The 17337-nt window shown below is 42.4% G+C and overlaps 1 protein-coding gene across 1 annotated transcript; it reads right to left on the bottom strand.

Moving 5' to 3' along the window:
* Positions 1 to 11200: 11200 nt before the first annotated feature.
* On the bottom strand, positions 11201 to 16253 carry LOC8025762. The gene is made up of 3 exons (XM_029979812.4): positions 16173 to 16253; positions 14692 to 14793; positions 11201 to 12034 (listed from the first exon to the last, which is right to left on the bottom strand). The coding sequence occupies exons 2-3, from the start codon at positions 14771 to 14773 to the stop codon at positions 11487 to 11489; spliced, it is 630 nt and encodes a 209-aa protein (XP_029835672.2). The 5' UTR covers positions 14774 to 14793; positions 16173 to 16253; the 3' UTR covers positions 11201 to 11486.
* Between the last annotated feature and the right edge of the window lie 1084 nt (positions 16254 to 17337).

Genomic DNA, 17337 nt, shown 5'->3' with positions numbered 1-17337 from the left:
TGGTAGCAGACGACTCTACCAGCTCATTCACACTGGAAGCGGATCCGCGTTCGCAAAGCGGTTGTGAACGCGGATTTCTAGTCAAAACAAAAGGAAAGCTTCCTTTGAGATGGCATTGATAATATCTCTACTGTTATTATACCTTTGTCAAGAATTAGAGAAAAAAACAATGTACAAAAAGTCGTTTTGAGCTGTGTTTTGTATTTAGCGGTTTTTTAGCGGTTTTCGGGATTCCGACTGCGGGTTTTCAATTTTTGAGTTGGTAACACTGTTTGCCGGCCGTATCGGCCGTGTGCGTTTGAATGCCTGCGTTCACGACCGGATAACGGTTAAATTTCCCGATTAGTCGTGATGCGTGGAGTTTGCCTTAGTTTCAAAACGTGTCCGAAAAAGACGGAAGCGACTGTGAGAAGTGGAACTTCGTCAAATCGGCTCAACAGCCAAGATCATGGCACGGGAACCGAAGTAAGTTTGTTTCTTTGTTCGTTAGGGCTAGCTTATTTCCTGTGTTCAGAAAGCTTGTTATTGTCTGTAGATCGCTTGCTTTTACCAGTATTATTAATTGTGCGCGAATGGTGTTATGCGAGGCTGTTTTTCTTCTTTTTTCCCCGATGCAGAGACTGTACTCGCTCAAGGTTCATCAGTAGCGGCGGAACTCTTTGGGAGACGAAGGGTGCGGGGGTGGGGGTCAAAGCGGATGGGGGAGGATTGCCTCCCCAAAGGCCTCCCTCTGCCGTGTTGTTTACTGGTAAACTAGAATGTCTGGAAGCGCGCGGTGCGGTGCCCCTCCATCGCCGACGCCATTGCATGCGGAGAGCTGGACCCGACAAAAAGCAGCGATTGATTGATCGAGCAAGCCCGTAGCTTCCACCGCCCAGTCGTCTCCAAACGATTTCATTTTCGCGATTCGTAGTCAGAAAAGAATTGCCAAAAATTGGTGCCGCAATGAATTCACCCCATGGTTATTAAAGCATAGCACACCACTTGCGATCGCAAAAATTTGTGCCCGGGAAATAATTTTTGACGCCGGCACTTATTCCTCGCGAAATGTCGAGCTCTAAATATCATTTGCTGTACACGTGTTTTGCATGATCCAACGTACGTGCAACGAATTTCACAGCTCCAGAAACACTCGGGCTGCTTTAAATGGTGAAGCATTTATTCTTTTCCTACTGCTGTTTTTTAGAGGCTATCAAGTATTAATTACAAGCTTCTAGGGAAATTTACAAGCATGTCCTGAATTAAGGTAGTGTCTCGCCATTTTTTGGTATCTATATTTTTTTCAGTATAAGTATATAGTGTTAGACATACCTCACCAAATCCCTGTTTTTTCGTTTGGTATTGCCCTTAGCGAATGGTGCAAGTTGTAATTGTTTTTAGTTGCATGATTGTAGTATGGTGGTGAGCTGGTACTAATGGAACATCTTGAAAAATAGTTGGAGACAGGGAAAGTAACACATAGACCTCATGCAAGCGCAAACTGAACTCGCATAAATCAGAGAAGGGAGAAATATAAATGCGGAAGGGCTCGAGCACAGGCTCAAGTGGAACGCGCTGATTTACCTGTTAGCAAAAGCCGACTAAAAAAAAAAAAAAACGAAAACGTAATTTTTTGTGTTAGTGAAGGTAACAGATAGATGGCTAGTACATATTGAGAGCTCAATCTCTCTCTAAAATCTACGATGGATTGTCACATACCTATGCACTGTTTATACTACTCGTGTATGTCATCCTTAGGAAAAACGTCAATAATTAGCAGATACTATAAAAACAAAGAAGATAATTATTTTAGGCCTTTCTTATTCGTAGTATTGGGCAACCAATGGTGTCCGCACATCCGTCGGTTACCTGAGCTGCCGAGGAAATTGTTTTTACAGTATTATGCATATGGGTGAATTAGCACGGCCCACTTGGACCTGTTCGAACTTTTGTTAAAGCTCCTAACGCATTCTTTTTTTTTTATCTAATGTATGTGTGTTGGGAGTCTGCACTCGTATGTAGTGTATGTATTCCTAGCCTTTATTCCTTGTTTTTTGGGTACTATTTTTCAAGTTGTTCAATCAGACTGAACTCACCACTTTACTACATGGAAATGCTGTTGCTAGTTCTAGAGTGTCTGTAAAACAATCTACCTGACATCTTTGCCTCACATCCCGGTTCCTGAAGCTCGCATTCTCCGAGTAAAGCCTTTCTGATTTCTCTCATCCTCTTATTTTCTTTTGTGTAATATCAATCGAGTTGCGAATGTACACCAGTCTGTGTCGTACGTGTTTCTGTATTTTTGTCCTTGTCTTTTCGTGCACTTTTTCAAGTTGGTCCATGATATTTTTTATCATATATTCTAATCTGTGTTTTCATCTCTTGTACTTACTGCAGCCTTTCTCAATTAGATGTTGGCATTCACTTTCGCCATCCTGATGTGAGTGACCTGAGACGACACAAAATGACAGTCTCCCCTGCTGAAGTCCTGGCTTCATGAAAGACTGCCAAGGCTGTTCATGGTAAGGTTAGCAATATAATAGCAACTTATTGCTGCTAGGATTGTTTTTGACACAGACTGCATTTATGGGCTGGCCTTTAGCAATTCTGTTGCCACTCACGTGGAATGAAAGCCTTTAGGGAAACTGCGCATTTCATTCGTAAGCGGAATGCTGAGTTTACAACAGAAGTGCATTGCGTTGCCTTGCGTTGCGGGTCGGTGGCCGACTGGGCAAGTGCACACCATTTGGAGCACGTGGAACGAAAGCTTGCGCTGCAGAACCCTGGGATCCTGGGTTCAGTCCGAACCCCTGTCCATTTCGATCTAGAAAGCATCGTACTGGCATGCGTATCACTACTGCGTGGTGCAGGTTGTTGATTCCAGGCTAGCAGTCATACTGCACTGGCTAAATTGCTCACCTACAGCGAGCAACTCATCGCAACTTTGAAATGGCCCACCAACTACACGCTGTAAAAATATCCACAGAACCCCAACAGAAGTGCGTCACCAATTGCATCCAGTATTGCTGTGTTGTATCTGTATTTTGTATTTGTTTATTTAGTGCTCCCAATAATGGCTGAAGCCTTCCCATTGGTGCGCTTGTTAGTAGCAACACACAAACACAAACAAACGGCGAGAGTGGCGAACACCACCACTTTTACTGCTCGTCGCCGCGCCCATTGGTTTTCGGAGAAGTTTGCAGTGTTAGTCCTTGTGGTATTTGGTCATATATCGCCCATGGACACAACCAGGGCACTGTAGAGTCGGCACGGAATGAAACGCGAACAAGGAGCGCATGGTTTTCGACCCACGCTGAGTCACCTAGAGATGCAACACCGAAGGTTTGGATGCACTGAGCAAGAGTCTAAGACGTCGAAGGAGGAGCCATCTTCTTGCAGCTCCCATCTGGTTCAGGTGGTGCAGCATCTAGCGAAAACCATGCACCCACTGTTCGCGTTTCATTCCGTGCCGACTGTACCTACAACTCAACACTTGCAAGACTTGCGTGAATACACCCTGTAGGTGCTCGCACTTTCAGAGTCATTTTAATGTTGCAGAAATGATAGAATGGATGCTTGGGCGAGTTGATGAACCATATTCTATGGTGACAGCGCAGAAAAACATTCGCACACCAGATACTCAGGAAGACAAGCACACGCGCTGAACTTACAACTCTCGTGTATTCGACTACTTCGTTCTTCTCTTCAACGTCTAGATTGACTTTTCAGAGTGTGATAAGGAGAATAGCACAAAATACAAGGAAAGAAGCAAAAAACAGAAAAAAAAAGAAACGGAGGAAAAACAAAAATAGGAAGATCTTACAAGTCATCTCTCTCCCTCACTACTATCCTTAAGATAGAAATCGGAGCTTTTTGGTCGGCAACACAATAGAAGGACTACTTACACACTTGTTCTTCAGATGCTCTATTCTTTGCGCTTCCATTATTTCTCTTGGCAATGGGTCTCGACTCTTAACTATTACGGAACAATTTTCAATATGTGCTACACAACCACACTCCGGACAGTGGGTTCCCAAATGTCCAACGGCGACTCGGTGGGTGTTATAAAAATGCTCCTTTAAACGATCATTTAAACACCTGCCAGTCTAATCTACATAAGTAGTGTGGTGAGACGTATGTAGGCCAGACTGGCAGGTGTTTGAGTGATCGTTTAAGGGAACATTTTTATAATAACCACCGAGTCATCGCTGAGCATTTGGGAGTCTGCTGTCAAGATTGTGGTTGCATAGCACATTTTGAAAATTGTTCCATAATATATATGATTTGAGACCAATTGACAAGAGAAATAATGAAAGCGCAAAGAATAGAGCATCTGAAGGACAAGTGCATACCTGCCAACTCTCCCGGATTACCCGGGAGACTCCCGGAGTTTGACAATTTCGTACGGTTGTACGATTGACAGGAAAATATTCACCGTAGTTTTTTTATGACGTTTTATTGCTATAATCATGACGCGTGTGTCATTGCGAGGTTTAGGTTACTCCGGCGGGTTATCACGTGACAACTCAGAGCAGTAGCGTAAAACGAGGGTAGATATTAGGGAGTTTTCGTAGATCGTTTTCGCCGTCCCGCAAGGCCCTCCGCAACCCGCTACGATAACGGGAACTCCACAGTCAAGGCTATCGGCGTGCAGGCGCAGTTGAAACGTTAGCGGAGGGGGCAACGCGGTCTGCGAAAACTCTCTATTCAAACGCCAAGGCGCCAAGGTACGAAACCTCTACTCCTGAAGTTAGAGCGCATTTTGGAACACTGCTTATATGACCATGGGTGCGCTAGGCTTCAGTTGGCTTTGTCAGGTCGTCGAGTGAGGTGCGGAACGCCGAACTACTCTTCGTGTTTCCCCGAGTTTAGTTGGAACCACTGATCTGTTGGAACGATCGATGACACTTTCAAAAGCCAAGAAGAAGTACTTACAAGTATTTCTGAGATCATACGCGACTGAGTTTCCGTGCTTTGTCGCTTCGCGAAAAGCTGACAAGTATGGATTCTGTACCATGTGCGCCTGTGATGTGTGAGCGTTTCGCATGGCGGCAAGCGTGACATCCAGATACACATCGCTTCACGAAAGCATCAGAACTATGCTCGTGCCGTAGAAGGGCAGGGCACCACTGGCAGTTTACTCCAAAACAACTGCGAAGACAGTGTGATTCGCGCAGAGTGCTTCTTTACGGGGTTTCTTGTCAAACTAAAAAAAAAAAATAATAATGTTCCCCCCTCCCCCCCCCCCCTCCCCATTCTCCCGGATTTGATTTCTCCGAACTTGGCAGGTATGCAAGTGTGTAAGTAGTCCTTCTATAGCGTTGTCGACCAAAGAGCTTCAATTTTTATCTAAACAATAGCGGTAGAGAGAATGATGATGTGTAAGGGTTTTCTTTCTTCTTTTGTCTTGTCTTTCGCTTTTTTCCTTGTATTTTGTGCTTTTTCTTCTGCTTATCACGTTCTGGAAAGTCTATCCAGACGTTGAAGAGAAGAATGAAGTAGTCGAATACACAAGAGCTATAAGTTTAGCGCGTGTGCTTGTCTTTCTGAGTATCTGTTGTGTGATTGTTTCCCTGCACTGTCACCGTAGAATATACAAAAATGAATAATGCCATTGGCATATTTGTCATGCCAAAGCCTGTCACACTTGTTCCAAACTTTTATCTCCACGAGATCACAATACCATCGTTTCTGTTGTAGTGACACTGCAGACTCTATACTTGTTTTGCTTCAGTCTTTGTAAGGGGGACGCTGTAGTCCGATTCTACACATCTAGGGGGTACTAGACAGCATTATATTTGCAGAGCTAGTCTTCGGTTTTTGTAGTTCCATCGAAATATATTTCAGCTTTTAAGTTATTTGTTATTTGGCATGTACATTTACAAGCTTATCTAGATTGAAGGCAGCAAATATTTTGCCAGCACTCATGGTACGCGTTTGAAGTATATTGCGTTAACATAATTGACCTAACCTCTGATTTTTATTTGTCAGTGCCTCTAGCGAATTGTGCATGCTAGGATTGCTTTTGTTTGTTTCACATAATCCACGGCACATTTTTCACCTTTCTACTCAGTGCAGCCCTCGCCGAACAGAAGCTAGCATCGACCAAGCCGAGGTTCAGTCCATGGCAGTGTGCAAAAGTTGTTGATGGGTAAGCTGCCTTATATATACAGCTGTGTAAGAGCAGCTTGTCTTGGGTGACAATTTGAAATGCATTTTTATGTTCTAGAAAGTGAAATTTGCATGGGCATACTTGCAATGTGAAACCTTACCAAGCCTGTTCTGAACTTTCATCCTTTTGAGATTTCAATACAGCCGTTTGTGCTGCACACACACTGGCTACTTTGGCCAGACAGAGACTTGATCCATATGAAGGTAAGCAGGCGAGTATCAACGGCTCAGTTCCGTGTGTGGTGACCTTCTCTCCTTATCCGACGACTTACCACACTTGGTTCGCAAGGCATTTGAAAAGGAGAGCAAGTCAGCTGCTGGATGATGCTCCCAGTACTGAGCAGTCGACGATTGCTTGTTCACCTTTGTATAGATCACGACTGTACTTCAAGCTCGGCAAGTGTGTCACTTATCTGATTCAGCCTACCAGTGGTGTGCTGAGCGGTATGTGTAGAGCTAGTTGATTTGTGTATAGACAGTGGCTGTGCGGTATAAAACAGACCCAATTGGGAACTTTCATGCAATCGTTTATACTCCCATTGATGTTATGATTATGATTACAAAAACGTTTTATGGTGCAAACAAAAAAAAACGCGATGTAATCGTTTTTTGAGACTGCGTGTGCGATCTCCAAGCTTGTGTTTGTACGTTCTGTGCGGTGAAATGCCCTGTATAAGCACATTAGAGAATCCTTGAGCTATATGCTGCAAGGAGTGAAAACAGCAGTCCGCCCGCATTCTCCCCTCTTCTGTATACTGTGCAAATGCAGACGGACGCGCACTTTGGATGCTTTGCACTTAAAGGCCCCACATAAAGCACACTGCTTAATACGCATCAATTATTGTGAAGTGTTTGCGGATTTGGCTTTTAAATGTCATGCACATAGGAAGCACAATGGTGATGTAAAGTATGCCGAAATCGTAATGGTGCACTTTAAGGTTTTACAGGGTATGTTCTGCAAAATGCGGAACAAATTGTTTGGGTCAAAACTTTACATCGCCCAAAAAAGGTCTTGTGTTGCCCTAGGCCAGGGGCCTATTTAGAAAAATTATTACAAAACAATGTAGCTAATAATGTGTATATCTGCTGATTATTGTTTGTTTTCTTCCAATTGCAGCATACACGGAGGGTACCTCCAAGGAGAAGGGGTGGGATTATGTAGAGAAGCTAGTGCTTCTCCCTATGGGTACAAAGCTGTCCAAAATAAAGTCGGAATGGAAAAAGCACCACCAAGTTCCGCCTGGTCCTGGGCAGCCACAATACTGAACACGGGATTCAGAAAAATAATAATATGAAGGACCCTAGGCAGGCAGCCACACGTTTTGAGTTCGCAATGACATTTGATTATGATCACAAATATTCCTGCATTGCTCAAAGTCGCATAGTTTACACACCATAGTGGTTATCGTTAGCGCAGCAGGAATATTTTTTATCAGGCTTAAACGTCATTTTTAATTGAACAAATGTGGCTTTCTGTGCAAGTCCTTTGTGTTTTTACTCTTTTTTTATTTGTGTGTTCGTTATTTCATTTTTTTCTTATGATTTAGTCCGGGTTTCTGTTACTTATGTGTTCATTATTTATTTATTTTTTTCTTTTATTAAGTTTTAGTTAAAAATGTGATGCCCTCGTCATTTTCCAGTCCGGGAAGCGGTGGTGACCTCGTCGTGTTCAAGGAGCAGTAATGAACTTTTCATCTTGTATTGGTTCCGGCGAACAATGGTGTCTGTGCGTGTGTGTGTGTGCGACGTGTTGGTCACAAGAAATGGTTTCGGGACTGAACGGAAAAACAAGGCCAGCGAGGAGCGACGGGGGACTTTAAACATCGCACGGTGCAAGGAAGGACTTCAACGACGAGGCTAGCAAGCAAGCCCATGTCAAAACTGCTGTGCTCGACCGGAGTGCTCAATCAGAACTTTACCCTGTGAGTAAGGATCAACGACTTTGGAACTTTCGTATAGTTTACAGCTTAATTGTCGCCTTCCTTTTGTTTTATTTTAATAGGAGTCTGTGTGCTATTACATATTTAGTTTATTTTAATGGTTGTTTGTGTGATATTACTATTATTTTTTCTTGAACGGCGGAAGTGCTTGTTTGGAATTTTGGCGCTTTTATGTATAAAACGTTTTTTGCAAACCATATCTGTCTGCTCCCTCGACAACCAATCCCGCCAAAGGGCTGTGACTTTCAGACCTCGAATGATATGTTGCAATGTTTGCTAACTAGCGATCGCCTGCATTTGATTTTTGTAGCATACATATTTGTCGGAATTACAAATTTCGAACTAGGCCACTAAAGATTGGTCAGTGGCCTATTCTGCCGATGTATCTACGTAAACACACGTTTGGCAGTGTGGGATAGAAGTACAATTATATTTTGTGGATATTCATAGAAATGCATATGATCCCATGACTGGACCTGAAAGTATGGTACCTGCCCCATGGCAATAATTTTAATGTGATGCTAGAAGGAGCATCACATGAAAATTGCGTTATATGAGGTGGGTACCCTATTTGCCAGGCCCAAACACGGGATCATATAAAGCAGTCTATTTATGGTATATAAGGAATTGGGCAGATATGGCTATATCTAGCCATATACGGCCTGATTATGCATATGTGGTCATATCTGCCCCATTCCTTATATATCCATATCTGTATTTTCATTATAAGTCTAGATATGACATTTTTGTAAGGGATGGCTTGTAGCATCAGCTGCCATACATCGGAAGGTGAAACAGTTGGTGTGTCACTCTATTAAACTACTTCTATTATATTCAGGTGTTGCCTGATACGGTTTAATATACGGTTAGACCCACTCCGGTGAAGCTCTACGGATTGGCCAGATACGGTTCAGCTTCCGCTTCGACCAATTACGGTTGGGTTTCCGGACTGGGTATTTCCGGTTCATTTACGGTTTCTAGAAATCCGGTTTGCTTAGGGGCCCATATGACGGATTAAAATTCCGGATTCATTCCGGTTTATTTTTAAACCGTTTTTTTTTTTGGTAGGGTGGCTGACGTAAACTTGATATTCTGGGCTTGAGGAAAGAGGGAAATTCATGAGTGGGGCCATACTGCGGCTTACTTAGTACTCTGCCCTTCGCTGTCTCTGGCATCAGCGGACGTCTATCTGGAGAACACCGGAGTAAACTGAAGTCGGTTCGTGCTCCGTGCGTTTTTGAACGGCACCAGGAAAGGTACACATCGCGACACTGTTAGCACGAACAGGACATTGGCGCATTTCCGCATTTTACTTCTAAATAGTATTAGCGAGCACGAACTTTTAGCGCTTACGTTATAGAACTAAATGAGCTCTTTCCGTACGAATAACAGCTTGGATGAAATCCTTTGCTTTCAAAGAAAAAAACTGAAAAAACCAGCGATCGCTTGTTCGCGCTAGCAGCGTCGCGCTCTGTACACACGGCAAACGTGCATTTACATTTCCTTGTTTTAACCGACGTTCTAATTAAGTGTATTTAGGAGTGTCCTTTTTTCTTTTATTACTTTAATTTATATACTGGAAACTTTTTTTGTTATTCACCAACGTCTCAAGTGAGGCTCGAACTGTTCAGAACCAAAGGAAGAAGAATATCGAGCCAAACCTTATTTATTTTTTCAATTATCACCTTACTGTTACAACTATGTTTTGCTATTGATGAGTTCCACAGCTTCGCGATTTAGACAATGGAGAATTTTAGTAGATCGGTCCGATGACTCCGATAACGATATCCGATACTTCCCCGCCGTCTTTGCCCATGCATCATATCGTTATCGGGTACCGTCATCGCGGGTATCGGAGGTATCGGAAGGATCTACTAAATCTTTCGAATAGCAGGCAACGGCTGCAACAACGAAGCTTTGCTCTACATTCGAGGTAAATAGTATTTCCCTTGCTTCGCTGAAAAAGCTCAATACCGAGCATGAAGCATTCGTGAGGAACAATATGGCACTCCCATCCAGTGCCTCAGCTCAAATGGTGTTCAGCGTAGCAGTCGACATATTGAGTAAGAAATAGCGCAAAATGTCTGACGAGACTTTCGAGAGCCAGCTGTTGCTCAAAATACTCAAGGTCATTAAATGGGACAGGTTGCAACAATAAGAACTTGAATAACCCTCTTCCCTTTGTTTTTTACTTGAGGACAATGATGTTAAAAGTAACGCCACGAAAGTAACGGATTACTTTTTGGGGTAACGGTCAGTTACTTTCATGGGAGGGTAATTGTAATTGTAATAAATTACAATTTAGGCTTGAGTAATTGTAAATGGAATTCCTTACTATTTTTCAGTAACGTGTACAAGTCTGGCTGAGGGTCCTAGACACTTCGTCTCCATATTCTGCGACAGTGATGTAGTCTGTCTCCAGGTCAATATCGCTGATGTGTGGTTCGATCTCCTCGTTGACTTTAGGGAGTTCCTCGTTGCTGGTTACCAGTCTGTCTCTCAGGTTCTCGAGAGAAGAGGCATCAACGGGCGACGGACTGGAGCATGGTCGTTATCTCGTTGATTATCTTCGTATTCTGACTGCGTCGGACTTTACGCTTGGTCTTGAGCCGATCCATTTTCAGGTTGATTCCTCAAGTCCAAGTCCCGGGTTTCGGCACCAAATAGTTGTTGCGCTTTGAGGCGCTCTTTCGCTAGGTACTCGTTGAGGACATTGAGGTCGAGAAAGAATAACAGCACAACCGGCTTGCGTTAAACGGTCTATCCGACTGCTCGTTCGCTCGCCGCTCGCGATTCCCCAACCCCCTCGTCTTCTTTTAGCTCAAGACTAAATGTCTCATGTCAATGGTGTTCATTGTTAGTTTTTCAACAGGGGTGTCAGTGCCCCTTTAAGCTCTCAGTTACTACATTTTGTCTATTTGATGACCGTGGTACCAATTAGACAGGTCTTTCTTTTACTCAGACAAAGTATCTTGCTTCACTAATGGAGAAAGGTTGTGTTAACTTTTGTGAAGTATTTCTCATATTAATGCCCTCTAAAAAATCCACATATTCCTCGTCGTCCTGTACCAGGCATTTTGTATTGTATATTAACTCAGTGCCACAAAAAATGTTTAGCGAAAAAAAGTTATTTTATTTCGACAAAAAAACATGTGTTTTAATAGACATACTTTGACACGTGCTGCATAGCCGGGTATAAAACTTCTAATATATGACGCCATTATGCACACGCAAAAAAGTACAAAAAAACACCCCCTGATGAGAAGAACGGCCTTGAATACAACATAGAAATTACTGCCTCGCGAGAGCTCGCACACTTTTTCAGACTTGCACTATTCTTACTTTGAATATGCAGCAGTATATATATTCCTGCTCTCGGTGGCTTACAATGAGAACCTACTGCATCTGAGCGAGGGTATCCATAGGAGCTCTCTTTACGAACTCTGGCATGACCATCGCCCAGTAGTACCTGAAAGGTCCCGGGAATAAATGACCAGCCATACTAAAGATTGTGGCCGGTATCATGCCTGCACCAATGAAATGCACTAAGATCCCTTCCAGTATTAAAGGCGTAACCCTCGATACCATCAATGTTTTACCTTGGTCCGCCTCCCTGACAAGAAATACAACTTCTAGGCCCACCAGGGGGCTCTCCGTGGAAATAAGACCTTTGTCTCCAGAGCAAAACCTCCAGGGATAGGAAATCTCAAGGAAATCGGAACGAAGGTTTGCAATAATTCGCTTCTCGTTCTTTGTACAGAAGACTTGGTATTTGTTGGACGGTTCGAGTCGATTCAGGTGGGTGATGGTAGCGTTGCCCAGGATAAGCAGATCGTTCCCAATTTTGGTACCGCCAAAGTGAGTATCGGTGTAAGTTCTCGGAAGACGACTTAAAAGCTGGTTTAGCTTGAACTCCAAGTCTCGGTCCAAGGTGTCGCATCCACCTGCAAATCAAATATAAGAATGAAGTCTGCTTTCTATGGTTCAGAGGTGTTAGAGGTATTTCTGAGTTTAGCAGATTAAGTAAATATCGAAAGTAAAAACTTTAAAAATTCAAGATAAAAGAAGTAGAAACAATTTGTTCGTTCCTGCACTGTCGTGACAAGGGCAGCGGTGACACAGTATATATTGTTCGTTACCCTACAACGATGTTGAAGAGATGAACGTGGTTCGCATTCTGTGCCTCGGAACCGCGAACACCATCGTGCGTAACGTGTGTAAAAAAGAAGAAAAGCTCTGCCAAAATTAGCGCGTGACCGACCGTGAGTGGGGCGCAAACTTTACGTCACTTATGGTCGCATGCCCCAGTTTTGACCATGCTATTTCGGTCTAACTTTTTTTTAAACACTTGTTTTTTACTGCTTGCCTACCGCTCACTCGCTCGTCATATGTTCGGGTGCGCTCGTTGCCTTGAGAAGACATTTCGAGCTCGCTTTTCCCACTTGTGCTGCCAGCGCAGTTCGTTCACGTCTGGATTCACAACCGCAAGCACTCGGGATCAAAACCGAACACTTCCACGCATTCTGCAGTACTTTTTAATACTCGTTAATTTTCTATGACACTCCTGCGTCACATTTACCTGCGTTACAGGAATCTGCGTTACTTGAAACTAATACTCCAAGGCACGTTTTAAATAAAACAATTTAGTCTGGCAGCTTTTATGATTTGACACACTCTACTATTTCGCGATCATGTTTTTTTTTCGGTTTTATTTCTTCAGCTGCAAAATCTAAATAAAGCTAGTTATATATTTAAATAAATATTGTACAAAAATAACACGCGTCAATGATTATTTTAAAAGCAAAATTGTGACCTGTTTTGTGCTTCAAAATTTATCGCAGTCAATATCTAACATCAAATGATTACCTACCGTTCAAAGTGCCTTCAAATTCATTTATGTCTTTTTTTTGTTTTGTAAATGCATATAATTACAGTACTTCTATATCAATTGTCTTTGTAAGAACCGCACTTCCTTCACTAAAAAGGTATTCAAGTAATTTTGCCACGACAGCTTTAACAATGTAGACCTGGATTGAACGTTGACCACCTCCATTGTAGGAACATATGAATACCCTGGGCATTGAGGAAAAACTGACAGAACTAGATATGAGACTTTAAAAAAAAAAAATATATATATATATATAGGCGTTATTGTAGACATCGGGGGTATTTCAGCACTTCATGCAGTCTTTCACTCAATCTCTACGTTGAATCCACTACGTTGAATCCACCAGTGAAACATAATTTACTTCGAAAATTTTAGATTTGCGTGCAACATATTGTCGCCTGCATGACCGAGTTGGAACACTTCTCCTTACCTCTAGAAGATTCGGGTTATACTTTGACCTCGAATGTAAATGATAACTAGGTCAAAATTACATTGCCGAGTAAGTTTCGCCCTAATTCACTACCGAATATTCTAAGGGCCCTAATCTGGACATTTGGCAAACAATTCGGCGAGAAGTCCGGCGGCTATTATTCGCCGGCGTCAAGGTCAAGCGCGGAGTCCCAATTACGGTCGCCAGATTTCTGACCGACTTTCTCGTCAAGTGTCGTCGATGAGAAATCTCGAAGCCATGTTTGACCGACGCCAGGGTCAAGAGCTGCGTTAGCCAATCACTGCCGCTGGATTTCTTGCCGACTTTATCGCCAAGTGTTCAGATTAAGGTCCCAGATTAGAGCCTTAGATCGAGTATTCGAGGTACCAACTGCCGTAGATAGGGAGACGAGAGCGATCTTGCCGACTCATTCTGACTATCCCAACGACGACGCATTCTTGCGCTGCCACATCTCTCGCCGAGGCTCGCTGCTGCTTTCTCGACACTCCTTCTTTTTGTTAGCCGCCTCGGTGGCTCCGAGGCAAGAGCGCCAGCCTACGGATCCCCAGGTGGCGGGTTCGAATCCCGACCGAGGTGCCCGCAATATGACGGAGGCTTATTGCGGAGAAGGCGCCGTGTAACCGAGCTTTCGGTTGCACGTCAAAAGATCCCCAGGTGGTCGAAATTAATCCTCAGTCCTCCGCTGGGGCGTGCCAGATGCCCGTCGTAGGTTTGGCACATAAAACCCCCAAATTTGACTTCTTTTTGTTTTCCTTCTGGCACAAGTTCGTGGATTAAACGTTTCCTTTTCAATCTACGTTCATCGAACCTTTTCAGTCCGCTACAATATCTACAGCGCACGTTGCTAAAGGCGAACATATTTCGCTTCGATCTGCCTTGCTGTGGTCCGAACAGGTGAACCTTAACATCCAGGGTTCTGCTGTAAGTTGCTCTAATACTCTTTTAGAGAATATGTGTTCCATAAATTATCCTTGGCGTCTGCAGTTCTGATGCTAAAATTGATTAAGTACGCTGGTCGGCTTCAAGATTTAGTCCGCTCATTATTATGCCATTGAGCTCTTACTTTTCTCCAAGCAAAAACGGTAAATAATTGAAGACTATACGTAGTTCTTGGAAGTTTTCCTCCAGGGTGCTACTCAAAGTACAAGCCGTTTCTTTTAATTGTTTTACATACTCGTCATTTCTCAAGCAACGATTCTGGTGTTCAATGCAATAAACACAAAAAAAATTAAAACGCTAGACATGGAATAGTTTGTACGCACCTCTGGAACTGTCAATGATGTTTGCATGGATCACATACGGAAGCACTAAGAGAACCGCACATGAGGCAGCAATACGATACATGTTGCTGGAGATATTTCAACCTGTAAGATAATATAAGAGCTCGAATTTAGTGTAATGTTCATGCTTTTATAAGCTGGAAACATGAGTACACGGTTACGGTTTCATTCTGTCTGATATATGATGTTCAAAACTGGTTGAATTGCAAGGGTATATTTTAGTTCACATAAGAAAGGGATATAATAAATCATATTTTCCCAACATTTAAAAAATATTCAGTTTTCCCTGTTAATTTCTGAAAAGTGAAACGTTTTTATCATCAGAGGGGAACCAATGCAAGATCCATCGGGAATATATAAAGGTTGCTTCGTTTTTTTCTCGTTTTTTTAACCAGTATAAAAATAAAGAGTTCGGACAAAGAAACTATTGTAAAAGTAAGCTAGTTAGAAGAAACAGAAACAGAACTTCTTCAAAGCTACAAAGCGGTGGCCGGCGCTTGTATATTTTTCTCATCTTCTTATCAAACAAACAATATATAGGATGTTTCAGCGAAGACTGACAAAAATTACTAAAATGTGTCTATTCTGGGTAAAATATATTTGTTTCGAGTATGCGTTATTCGTGGCGGTGGACGTCTAAAAATGCGCGATATTTACCAATTACTTCTCTAATTAAGTAAGACAACAAACTTTTTATTATATACAATTTACATATGGTTTCGACAAGAAACTTGCTGTGCGTCATCGAAAACCACTAAATCAGTAATATCCTAATAGAATCTGAGCACATGGAAAGCGTATCAGTGCGCTAAAGTTACCACTTGTCGAGCAGCTACAGGCTGGAGCTTTGAGAAGAGACGAACAAAATTTTGCGGACCCCTTATCGCAGCAACCGCTAGCCTTGTACCTGCTCCATTAGTGATAACTTTAGCACACTACAACTCTTCTCATGCGCTCAAATTCTTTCTGAAAATTACTTATTTAGTGACTTTCGATGACGCTCTGCAAGTTTTTAATCGAATTCATATGTCTATTTTCACTCCTTAAAAAGTTAATTAGTCATTCTAATATTAGCGAAAAAAATAATACATATCGTGAATGTTCTGACGTCCTCCACCACGAGTAATGCGGTCCTGAGGAAATTATCATTTTATCGCCAATACACTTATTTAAGAAATACTTCCAAGTTTTCGCTGAAACAGCCATTATATGAACTTAAACTTTTGTATTATATATACGAACACATACAACTTATTTGGGACTCTCAAACAAAATTGGCCGCAACAATCGTAAGACGTTCTTCATATTTGCCCAAAAACATAATTCGGAATCTCCCTATCTAAAAGAGGAAGCAAACACAAAATAAGATAAAATTCGGTAACCTTGATTAGAACAAGTTATTTACGTACCGGCACTTAGAAACAAAATACTATTTTGAGCCACTAATATACGAACATTCTCACCTGATTAAGCTGGAACAAGTTGCTCTTGAACGTAGCTAATCGCAGCAACGTGAGCAACTTCCAGAAGAACCTCCACCTCGAGATCTTATAGTGAACGCCGCAAAGGGAAATAATATCCGACATAGTGTTGTAGTTTTTTATCAACATCCTTAGGCCCCTTTGCCTAATCGCACATTACAGCCCCCGCATCCTATTCCATGCGGCGGCATATCTGCCATACCATGTACTGCTGGAAAGTAATTGTTTTGATGTTATTCTACTGCCGGAAGTTAACATCCGTTCTCACGACGTAATTGTAACCAGGCGCACTGAGAAATGAAGGTCGTACATAGCGCGATGCTGGTAGCACCTAGAAGCAGTCGACGATATTTATTGTTTTATTTTTGTAAGTATCAATACATCCTCAAACGGGTGGTGCAGTGGGCATGGCTCATTAGTGACTTCTACTTGAGTAGTGAAGTTTGACGACCTTCAAAGCTGCATCTAAGTAAAGTATAAAATCAACGACGATTTCGTGTTTGCGTCAATACTCTTGCTTGGTGTACTACAATGTTTCTAGCCCAAAACTCTATATCTGAGCCTGCTTTTGCGAGTTTTACTTGAAGGTCGCATCAAAGGGAGATGATATTGAGTCACAGAGGCTGATATTCAGACCCTTCCGAGTGTTGGAAGCAGCCATGTTTTGAAACGTCACTGTGTTGTCCCTTTTTCTATTTCTTTGTAGTTGTTTACCCTTGCCTTGAAGTTAGCTGATGCCCATGCATCAGCTAGACTCCGTCATTACCCTTGTTTTGTTGGAGTCTACTTTCGTAATTGAGTCCGCCTGTCTAATGTCTTCAATGAGGCTTCGCAAGTATAGTCTAGAACGTTTTATTTTATTTTTTATGAGAAAATTTTTAGTTGTTTTGCAGCCTTACACTATGCATATTACATTTTTATTTCCGCTTTCGTTTATGAAGCAGCTAGGTAGAACGAGAATTGTCCTTCCGGGGTTAAACGAGGGGTTATCCTTCTGGCGGACATCGCGCGTTTAATTTTGGTATCGACATCTTTCCAGAACGAATTTTGACAATAAATAACTCCAACTGCGTGCTCAATTCAACATTTTTAAAAACTCGGCTGGCCTTCAACATTGATTGCCTTCATTTCTGCAATATGCAAATTG

Source organism: Ixodes scapularis, unplaced genomic scaffold (assembly GCF_016920785.2).
Source record: "Ixodes scapularis isolate PalLabHiFi unplaced genomic scaffold, ASM1692078v2 PGA_scaffold10__122_contigs__length_95168666, whole genome shotgun sequence".
Classification (NCBI taxonomy): domain Eukaryota; kingdom Metazoa; phylum Arthropoda; class Arachnida; order Ixodida; family Ixodidae; genus Ixodes; species Ixodes scapularis.
This window is presented reverse-complemented; position numbering and strand designations above follow the sequence as displayed.